At 25.3% G+C, this 12225-nt stretch overlaps 1 protein-coding gene across 1 annotated transcript; it reads left to right on the top strand.

Annotated features, from left to right (window-relative positions):
- The first annotated feature begins 587 nt into the window (after positions 1-587).
- Positions 588-4489, top strand: LOC127287690 (maternal effect protein oskar). The gene is made up of 8 exons (XM_051314753.1): positions 588-755; positions 1081-1271; positions 1415-1661; positions 2106-2191; positions 2343-2448; positions 2655-2785; positions 3268-3569; positions 3805-4489. Exons 1-8 carry the CDS (start codon positions 674-676, stop codon positions 3896-3898), a joined length of 1239 nt encoding a protein of 412 aa, XP_051170710.1. The 5' UTR covers positions 588-673; the 3' UTR covers positions 3899-4489.
- The last annotated feature ends 7736 nt before the right edge of the window (positions 4490-12225 follow it).

The raw sequence follows: 12225 nt of genomic DNA on the forward strand, positions 1-12225 counted from the left end.
GTTTTTTTACAATTTGTATCGCGCCTAAAAATATGTTACCGAAAACGTCGCCGCGACAATCGCTGTAAAGATAATCATACATTAAGGCGCTGTTAACTGTTGTTTCAATTTTTCTATTAACGTCAAATGATATTTTTATTATTTTATTTTTTAAACAATTGTAATAGATCAAAAATTTTTTTTTAGATATGAAAAAAATTAATTAATAAAAAAAATACCATATTTTCGGTTATTTAATAAAATGAAGTTTTTAATAAAAAAAGAAGAAACAAAAATATAATTATATATCCTAATTAATTAATAAAATAAATTAATTTTATTTAATTATATTGTTTAAAAAAAAAATTTTTTTTGTGAAATGAATTTTGCTGATATAAAAATAAAAATTATTTTCTGTATATAATATATTTAATATCAATAATCTTGTGTTTTGTACAAATAATACATATAAATCAAAATATTTTATTGCCCTTCAATAATATTATATCCATTGGATATAAAGATATGAATCGTGTTTATTAAATAGAAATCAATTATTTCAATTCATATACTATTCAAAAATTTTAATTAAAAGTAAATTCTATATTTAAGAGAAAAATAATGACAAAATTTAACTGAATTCCTCAGTTATGTTTTATATTTTGCCAAAGGTAGATGTCTAAGTGAAAATAAAATGGAAAAAATTGAAGTAACGAAAGTTATCAAGGCGCTTATTGTGGCCAGAAAAGGTGGCATGCCTATTGAAGATTTGGACAGTAAGTTTTTAATTTTTTTTTTTTAATTTATTTATTTAAACAAATTTTAATTTTGATTAAATAAAATAAATTTTTTTTGCAACATAAAATTATCTTTTTTAAAAACAACACGAAATGCTAATAATAATAATAATATGAAATAATTAACAACAGTACTAACATTATTAATAATAATATTAATCATAATAATAATAATAATAATAAAAATCAAAATAATAATTATTAAGTAAAGATGAAAAATAGAAATAATTATTATTACTTTTACTATTATTTCATACTATTATTATTATTTTTTTTTTATTGTTATAAAAAATTATTATTGCAGAGGACTACCAAGAAATGGAAGCAGCATCTATTCCATATTTAAGAATGGGTTATAATAGTCTCTTTGAATATCTTCGAGAAGTGAAAGAAATTAAATATAAAAAAAATAAATATGGAAATACAGTTTTGACTGTCGATGACGAAAAACTTAATCATTTAAATGAATTAATTAAACATCAAAAACCAGCTAGGGTAATATTTTTAAAAAATCAAAAAAAGAAAAACATAACTTTTAAATACTATAATTAATATTTAATAATTATATATATTCATGTAATTAATTAATATATAATAAACAAAATTTTTTACTACATTAAAATTTTTAATTTTTATAGACTAACAAGAAACGAAGTAAAAACAATAGAAAAACCACTAGTAACAAGAATTATGATTTTGAAAATAACAACAAGAATAACAATAGTTTTGATTATCATCAACAATACAACAATAATTCTGATTGTCATCAACACTATAACAATAATTTTAATTATCAACGACAATACAACAATAATTCTGATTGTCATCAACAGTATAACAATAATTTTGAATATCATCGACAGTACAACAATTATTCTCCGTCAGGTAGTAAAATTAATTCATTTTAATTTATTTTTATTCATAAAAAATTTATCAAAAATTTATAAAAAAATAATTTTAAAAAATTATTTATTTATTTATTTACATATATATACGGGCAATATGCGTCATATTTTATATTTAAATTATAAAATTTTTTTTTAAATAATAAAAATAATTTTAAAAAATTATAAAATTTTTTTTTAAATAATAAAAATAATTTTAAAAAATTATAAAATTTTTTTTTAAATAATAAAAATAATTTTAAAAAATTATAAAATTTTTTTTTTAAATAATAAAAAGTTAATAAAAAATTTATAAAAATAATAAAAAATTTAAAAATAATTATAATAATGAAAAAATAATAAAAATTTATAGAAGAAAATTAATTTTTCTTAATAAAATATAGTGAAAAATCTGTATAAATATTTGTTTTGAAATATATTTTAGTTTCTTCCGGTTATAAAAGTGCGTCCACATCTTTCTCTGAAACATCTGAGAAACCTATGATCAACATAGATTACAGAAAAAGGAATGTAAGTTTTTTTTTTCAAAAAATGGTTTTATAAATTATTTTTATTCTTCTTTTTATTTTACAGTAAATTATATATTTTCCTTTTTATTATTTTTTTTTTGAAATTCGTAGTTCGAATGTAAAAAAATTGTTTTTTTTATATTTTACAATAGAATTATATCTATGAGCCAATTTTCAATAAAAGGCAGCTCATTGGAGATGACTTTTTCCTTCAACTGGCAATTAAGGAACTAAAAGTTCCAATTTGGAGAAAAGCAGGTAATGTTTTGGAATTATTTAAAAAAAAAAAAAAAATATTAAATATTAAAAATAAAAATTAAAAAATTAAATATTAAAAATAAAAATTAAAAAATTAAATATTAAAAATAAAATAAAATCTAAATTTGAACTTTAATAAAATTAGGTTTATAAATTTTTTTTTAATTTAAACATTTTTTTAAAAATTATTTCTTTATTGTTTACAGAAAAAAGTGCCCTATATTCTGGACTATGTGTCTCAGGTCAAACTATTCGTCAATGTATAAAAAGATTGGGAAATATAACTGAAATCGCAGATAGAGTAACAATTTTGTTAGGATCTATGGACGTATACCAAGTACGTATTAATAGATTTTAAAAAAATATCAATTTCACAGAAAAAAAAAAAATATTTGATTCAAATAATCGATTACTTGACTATTATAAAAAAAAAAAAATATTTATTTGCATTAAATAATTATAAAATAAATTTATATCAACTTATATATAAAATGTATACATCCAGCAAAATAATTTATTTAAACTAAATAAATAATATATTTGAGTTAAATAAACGTGTATTTTTGTTCAGAGCCAAATAAATATTTATTTGATGTAAATAAAAATTTTATTTATCATAAATAAATATTTATTTGGTGTAAATAATAATTTTATTTATCATAAATAAATTTTTATCTTTGGCTCAAATAAACTTTCCTTTGGCTTAAATAAAATTTTTTTTTCAGTAGCAGTGATAATAAAAATAATTTAATCATAATTAAGTGAACAATAAAAAAAAACACAATTTCGATTAATTTTGTTTTTTTTTTTAAATTTCAGGGAAGAACTTTGGAGCAGATGCAAGCTGACTATAGAGAGCTTTTGAACATCCTTGAAGTTGACTTCAATCTACCAAGAACGTCAATTACAATTTGCACTATACCACCATTGGCGAATTTGAGTTTTAGAATTGATTTCGAAAGATCCAGTACATTACAAATGTTCAATAATTGGCTGCGAAATATTTGGCGTGATTATTATGATTTCGACTTCAATGGCGTTTACTGGAACTACAATTTGGCTGATTTTGATGAAGTTTTCAGAAATGATATCGGTGCCATTAAATACCATTATTTTCAAAAGTAAGTTAAATTTTACTAAATTTTATTATTTCTTTTTATATTTAATTAATTTTTTATTTTAAACAAGAAATTAAAAAAATTGTAACTGATTAATTTTTCTTTTATTATTTATTTAAAATTTAAATAATAATAATAATAATTACAAAATTCGTTAATAAAATAATAAAAAAAAAATAAGTAGGAAAAAAGTAATAAAAAATAAATAATAAATAAATAAAATACATTTTTATTTCAGTGATGCTCGTTATGTATCAGGCACTCGACAACCATATGTCCTGTTCAATGGAAGAGGACGAGAATTAGCTTTACATCTTCTACAATATTCATAGGCGAAAAAAACAATATCTGATTTTATTTGTTTGATATAAATTCTCTTTAAAATATCCCCATTCCATCCCCAAATTTTAAAGAGGAAATATATCACCCAAATATATCAATATTTTCCATTCCCTATTTTATTTAAAAAAAAGAAGATTCAACGAATAAACGAAAAAATTAATTAGAAAAAATCTCATTCTAAAAGTAGAAAAATATTTTTTAATTGAACAAAAAAATTGTTGAACTTTTTTTTTAAAACAGAAAAATTAACTATATTTTAAATACCATTCTCCAAGTCGACTATTGAAATGGCTTATTTTAAAAATATAGTTATTTTGCTCTTTAAAAAAAAATAGTACAAAGAATTTTTTAATTAAAAAATATTTTATTCTATTATTAAGCAAAAAAAAAAAGAGATTTTTTAATTCATTGAAGATCATCTATTTATGTGCGTGTGTGAATCTATTTATTGTATGTAATTTTTATGTATAAGCGTATGTGTATATATTTATTTATTTATATTATCAATTGCGTCCAAATCAGTATTATAATAATATATTGTGAAAAACGATATTTAATTATAAAAGTTTATTGACCGATAATTTTTTTGTTTTATTTACTAGTACCTATTTGAAAAAAAATTATATACATAATAAAAATTAATAATAATATTTTTAAAAAAATAATACAATAAAAAAAAATGAAAAATTCCATTAAGTGGAATTCATTTTTACCTCTATTACATTTTTTTACAATTTTTGTCACTAAATGGAAATTTAATACAAAATTTTAATTTTGTTTTGTAAACATAATTTTTGTGTTAGAAATTTAAGGGAGAAGATCGTAATAAATTTTTCAACAATTTTTAATTTTTCTTATAATTACACTATAAAAGAAATTAAGTAAGTTCAGTAATGGAAAAATCTACTTTTATTATTTTAAACTGAAACTACAATATATAATTAAAATAGTTCTGTCTGACTGAAACTTACTTTTACTACTTATTTAAATTTTGGAAAAAATATGAAATAAAATATGAAATTTTATGAAAAAATATGTCTGACTAAAACGTATTTTTCTACTAATATTTAAACTAATAAATTTTCAAACGTTCAGTTTGTTAACTTTTACTACCTAAATTACAAAAAGTTAAATATTTTCACATGCAAAAAAAAAAACTTACAGTAAAATCACAATAATCAGAAAACTATACTATATAAAACTTTTCTACTTAATGAGAAATTACAAAAATTGGAAACAAATCAAAATTCTGTCCGATTAAAACTTACTTTTACTACTAATAGAATAATTATACAAAAATATTTAAAAAGTCTGACTTAAAGGTGCATTTCTACTGATAAATAAAATTTTGTCTGACTAAAATCCACTTTTACTACTTTTACTTCAGTTTATAAACTTAATCATTCGTGTCCGACTAAAATTTTCTCTCTCTACTGAATGTCAAAATTATTGTTATGTAAATAGTAATGTCTTGCTAAAATTTACTCTTACTACTGATATACTTAAAACAGCAAAAACTTTCAAAAGTTCTGTCTGACTTTAATTAACATTTCTTACTTTTAATAAATTATAAAAATTATAATATTTATGGCTGACTAAAACATACTTTTTCTACTAATGATAAAATTACAATTATGTCATCACAGAAAATTAAAAGGCATTAAAATTTTTGATATTAAAATAAGCAAAATTGGATTAAATAATAAAAGCGTTGCAGCTTATTTTAATTTTCTGTGTTGCTAAAACTTACTGTTACTACTAATAATTAAATTACAAAACTGTCTAGACTAAAATTTACTTTTACTACTTAAAAAATAATTTTCCCTGTTTTTAGTAAAATACGGCTAAGACAATAAACTTTTTTTTGTCTTTTATTTTTCTCTAAGTACACTGAGAAAAAAAATTTAGTGTTTGCAACAAAATTGTTTGGTTAGGCAATTTTGGTTCTTGTAAACAAATTTTGGTTGGCTGAAACAAAGTCGTAGGGTTATCTCAACCAAACATTTGGTTAGGCCAACAAAATTATTTGGTTGAACATTTTTAAATTCCAACCAAAATTTAGTTACGACAACAAAATAATTTGGTTAACACAACAAAATAGTTTGATCTCAGAAACCAAATGATCGTTTGTTGTCCTAACCAAAATTTGGTTGAGACAACCAAATAGTTTAATTCGCTCTTAGCTCATAGCTTAAGAGAACAGTTAGTTTAAATCTCTCACAAGGATGGGTAGTCCAGTGGTCAGAGCTCCCGACTTTCAGTTTTAAAACAAAGGTTCGATCCCAGGCGGAGGTGAGATTTTTCAAAGTCCATAAATATTTCAATTGGATGAATATAAATTCAATGTTAAATTGATAATAAATAAGCAATGAAATAAATAAAGAAGATAAAAAGAAAAGAGATATGGTATAATAAAATTTTTAATTTTACAAAAAAAACTGTTGGTTTCATCAACCAAACATTTTTGTTGACCTAACAAAAAAAATTTGGTTGAGCTAACCAAACATTTTTGTTGACCTAACAAAAAAAATTTGGTTGAGCTAACCAAACATTTTTGTTATGCCAACAAAAAACACTCAACCTAATTTTTTGGTTGACTCAAACAAATAGTTTGGTTGCTTAAATACTAACAAAATTTTTTTGTTGGCCCAACCAAATTTTGGTTGCTCTGACTAAACATTTTTCTCAGTGTAGTGAACTTTTTTTTGTCAATAAATTTCGCCATAACTAACATTGAAAATTATTTTTTAAAACGAAGAATAAGAAGAAATTTTCTAAATTTGTAAGAATGGTCCATTTCAGTTAAGACGGATGTGACATCTTTAGTATATAAAGTGAGTCTAATGGACGTGGGGTCAGCGTAGCACGCGGTTGTGAATCCAAGCCTAAGTGGATGGATTTCACGTTGAAATTTGAATGGGCGCTTTGCTGTTTGTGGTTCGTTGCGCCCTTAACAAGATCAGGATGGAATAGTATCACGACATCGTATCTCTCTCTCTCTCTCTCTCTCTCTCTCTCTCTCTCTTCGTAAGGATGAGGTGTGTGCTGAGCGCGGAGAGAGCACATCTGTCAGTACTCCCAACCCCCTCCCCCCTCTCTTCCAAACGCGACTCACGAAAAGCGTGTTCACGAACGACATTTGAGAGATATATATATATACAGTTTCCGGCGCATTGTCTAATCGTCGTTGAGGATTTCACCTCTGTCGTCACCTCTCTTTACCTCTCGTAGTGACATTCGATGTGCGTCTCACTTTCTTGTTTCGCGAGACGCTTTCAGACGCGACAAATCCGTATTCGAATTCGCTGCTAAGTCTCTCTCTCTCTCTCTCTCTCTCTCTCTCTCTCTCTTTCTCTCTCAGGGGGTTTACGAAGCATCCTTTCAGATGCTTCTTCGTATGTCAACGTTCTTCACTTTAAATTTCGACATATATCGAATGTAACGAAACGAGACTTAAAATCCTTTTTTTGTGAAAAATCAGAACTGTCGTAGTTTTCAATAGAAATTTCGCATTTTCTTCATTTTCTTTTTTTTTCTTTTTGATTTTAGAAATAGTTTTTTTTTATACGGAAACAAATTTTCACTTCGAACAGCGATACATTTTACTGGAACAGCGATATTTTTCATTAAAACAGAGAAAAGTTTTCGCTATTCTAGAGAAACATATCGCTGTTCCAGGTATAAAGTTTTTTTCCCCGTTATTTTTCTTATCTATATAGGTACTGATAAATCGTAGAACAGTTTAGTCTAACTAAAATTAGCTTTTAGTACACGGAGAAAAAGAAAAAGTAATTTTTACTACTTTCAGAGTAAAACTGGACCAACTCGAAGTTTCTGCGCATCTCTGGCAATTTTTACTCCAAAAATAGTAAAATTTATTATTTCTGTAGTAAATTTTACTGTTTCCGTAGTAAGTTTTACTATTTCTAGAGTAAATTTTACTATTTTTGGAGTAAAAATTGCCAGAGATGCGCAGAAACTTCGAGTTGGTCCAGTTTTACTCTGAAAGTAGTAAAAGTTACTTTATAAAAGAAATCTTTTTTCTCCGTGTACTTTTTAAATTGTAAAAAGTTAATAAGGTAGGGATGACTAAAAATTACTTTTACTACTTATAAGAAAATTGGACTTTTTTTTAGCAGTACTGGTCTGACTAATACTTACCTTTACTACTTAAAAAATATAAACTAACTATAACGTATTTTTCTACTCACAAACAGTTATACAATTTAGTTTTGACTAAAAATTTTCTTTTAGTACTTTTACTAAATAATAGCAAGTTAATATTTAGGGTTGACTAAAACTTACTTTTACTACTTACAAGCAAAATAGAATTTTTTGTTTAGTTACGCCTAACTAAAGCGTATTTTTACTACTTATATACAAAAGAATTTTTTTACCAGTACTGTCTGACTAATATTTACTTTTACTACTTAAAAAAGTAAAAATAACATAAAAAGGTCATGTCTGACTATAACGGATTTTTCAGACTGAAGTTGACTTATAGGGAAATCAGAATTTTTTGTTTCGTTATGTCTGACTGAAACGTACTTTTACTACTAGCATATAAATTACAATTTTTTTTACACTACATTTACTATTTTCAAATACTTTTACTACTTCTACTAACTTACAGTAATTTAAAATTTACGGCGTACTGAAACTTGCTTTTACTACTTGTAGTAAAATTGTCTGACCAAAACGTGCTCTTACTACTTATACAAAATTAACAAGAATTTTATCAGTTAAACTTACTTTTACACATACTCTTTCTACTTGTATAAAAAATTACAAAAATCCCAGCAATTCTGGCTGGCTAAATCTTACTTTTTCTACTTAGTGTTAAATTGCATATTTAGTACTGATAAAACATACTATTTCTTATTTTTATCCAGAACAAAAAATTACAATTTACAATCTTATTTAGAAAAAAATAAGCAGTTTTGTCTAATTAAAACTTACTTTTGCTACTAATCTAGAAATTACTATAGCATATTTTTCGACTAATAAACAATAAATGTTTTTTAAATGTTGTCTGACTGAAAGTCGCTTTTACTACTTTTTCTGAATTAAAAAAAATTTAATTCTTACCAAAACCTACTTTTACTACTTATTTAGAAAAAACGGGAATTTACAAAATCTTATCTATAAAAAAGTAGTTTTGTCTGACTAAAATTAACTGTTTCTACTAATAAAAAATTTACAGTAAAAAAAATTGTTACGTCTGGCATATATTTCACTTTAACTTAAACTACAAACGATATAAAGTTTTCGTCTGACTAACATTTATTTTTACTACTTTCACTAAATTAGAAAAAATTTAAACATTTACGTCTGACTAAAATCTACTTTTACTACTTATTTAGAATAATTCAAGAATTTACCATATTAACTACAAGAAAAGTAGTTTTGTCTGACTAAAGTTGACCTATTCTACTAATACAAAATTTACAGTAAAAAAATTAGTTACGTCTTTTACTAAATTAAAAAATTTTATTCATGTATGACTAAAACCTACTTTTACTACTTATTTAGAAAAAAATCTCCAAATTAAAATCTTATAAAAAAATGAATTTTTTTAGTCTGGCTAAAACTTACTTTTACTACTAATAAAAAATTTACAGTAATAAAAATAGTACATACATATTTTACTACAACTTAAACTACATACGGGTATAGTTTTCGTCTGATTAAAATTTACTTTTACTACTTATACTACATTAGAAAAATTTTAATATTTACGTCTGACGAAAACTTACTTTTACTACTAATCTAATAATAACAAAAATTTCATCAGTGTTTTGACTGACTAAAAAAAAAGTTTTAGTTTTTTTTTTTTTGTTAAGGTAGTGCGATGATATAAAACAGCGTAGGGTTGAAAAAGCAAAATTGAAGCTCAGGAAAAGATTGGATTTAATTTTAGGGACATGCCAGAGCAATTACGAGTGCACATTTCAAAAGACACTGAGCACCCTTTTCGTTTTTGAGACACGTGAAAGGTGTCAAGCAAACGATAGAGGGTTCTCCTTAAAAGCCGACAGAAGATAAGCTCTTATTTATACCTCTGATTTTAAAATGTATATATATATATATAAGGGAGCAACGAATCAAAATAAAATAACAGATCTAAAAAAAAATTCATTGATCTCTCTTTAATTTAAATATAAAAATTATTTATAAATATTTATTTGTCAATAGTCAGGTAAATTATTTGAATAAAATAAATTTTTTTTTACATTTAAATTATTATTCGCAATTACATAAATTAGTAATATTCAAAAAAAAAAATTAAAATCTAAAGTTCAAGGAACTTTGAAAAAAAAAAAAATTGTCGACGTTGAAACGAGTCTTTGGGTGGGGTCGAGACTAGGAGTCTGGTAGAGGTAGTACCAGTCCCCCCTCCCCCTTCATGAAGGAGGGAGGGGGGGTGGAGATGGGGGTGAACTTCCAGGTCCTCGAACTGATCAATACTTGAAACACCGCGAGGTATCGTCCCGCTATTTCCGGTGTCCCCAGCCAGCGGAAATGAAGGCGTTAAAAATATATATAGAAAGCCGATGTGAAACTCCATCCCGGCCGAAAAAGATAGCGATTCCAATGGTATTATATCCTGCCATTCGCTCGTTTCTTGTAAAACTCTTGCTGTGTGTGAGACTGCGCGTCTTTATCTATGAATAAGTCTCTCTCTCTTTCTCTCTCTCTCTCTCTCTCTCTCGCTCGCTCGCTCTCTTTGGAGCCAGCCGCGAGAGCCTGATCGACTTTTAATTATAGCTATCTTTAGGTATGAAAGAGAGAGAGAGAGAAAGAGAGAGAGGGGGGGGGGGTTTCGCTAGACTATATGCAGATGAATCGATACAGATCATCGACGAGATAAAAGAAAATTGATGTATTTCAATCTAATGAGCTCGCCAAAGGACATTTTCTCGATTCATCTTTTTAATTTACAAAAAAATTTCATTATTTTTCGAATTTTTTTACCTTTCTTTTTAGTGCTTCTTCTCATTTATTCACATAGAGGAATGTTTTATTTGAACCAAATACAATAAATGTGACGAAGGGACCTTACGTCAACAAAAATATTAGGTTATGTTGAACGGCAGTATTATCTTGCATAAAAAGTTTCTTTTTCTCTATGTAAACTCAAAATTAGTTTTTTATGGGCTTTTTTGAATGGAAAGTTAAACAAAAATATTTGGTATTGAGAGTTGAGTATTTTCAGTTCACAAATAAAAAACATAACCTAAAATTTTTTTTTGACATAAGGTCCTTTCTCTCGTGGGGCGTCAAATATTTAAATTAAATAAAACTTAGATTTGTCTCAAAGGTAACTATTATAGCCCATTTCTTTGGCATAAATAAATCAGTTTCTCTGGAACAGCGATATATTTCTCTAGAATAGCGAAATATTTCTCTAGAATAGCGAAAACTATCGCTGTTTTAGTGAAACATATAACTGATCTAGGTTGAAGATTATTTTTACGTGCTTTGAGCAAAATAAATTTTTATTTGAATTAAATAAACCATATTTGAATTAATAATTTCATATTTTTTAAATATGAAAAAAACCAACAGGGAGGCGTAACCAGGATTGAGAGTGGAATCTCCGGATTTGCGAAATCGTAACCAAAGGGGTTGGTTGGCATCAACAGGTAGAGAGACCATACTCGCGCCCACTTGGATAAGCCGCGGTTTAAGCGCCGGCGCTGGTTAAGCCGCTCACACCCTCTAAGGGGTGTGACCCACCTTTCATTGGTCCAGTTGGACGTGTGAAAAACAAACTTTGCCCTGCGCAAACAAGAAACATGGATTTTATTTATTTTTTGCAAAAAAAAAGTGAAAAAATTCCTGATTTTTACCATAGTTAAAGTGAAAGTAAGGCTTTTAACCAGGCATGTCTGACTAAAACTTACTTTTACTACTGGTGGGAAAAATTAAAGTAATATTATCGTAGTTTGTGTCTGAATAAAACATGGTTTTACTATTTAAGAAAATTTTATGGTCTGACTAATATTTACATTTACTACTTGTACTAATTAACAAGAAAAATGTATGTCTGACGTAAACTTACTTTTACTACTTATAGAAAACTTAAAGTAATATAAAAAGTTCATGTCTAAAAGTGCTTTTCTACTGATAAAGTGTAAAAGTTTGAAGCGTCTGACTAAAATTCACTTTCTCTACTTTTTACTAAATTAAAACTTTAATGACTGACTAAAACTTACTTTTTTTACTTATAGTAAAATTAAAATTATGTCTGACTATAAACGTAATTTTGCTACTATTAAAATTACAAAATTTCGAATAGTTCTAAAAAAAATAT

Source organism: Leptopilina boulardi, unplaced genomic scaffold (assembly GCF_019393585.1).
Source record: "Leptopilina boulardi isolate dan_hultmark-lab unplaced genomic scaffold, ZJU_Lbou_2.1 LbouV2_372, whole genome shotgun sequence".
NCBI lineage: Eukaryota > Metazoa > Arthropoda > Insecta > Hymenoptera > Figitidae > Leptopilina > Leptopilina boulardi.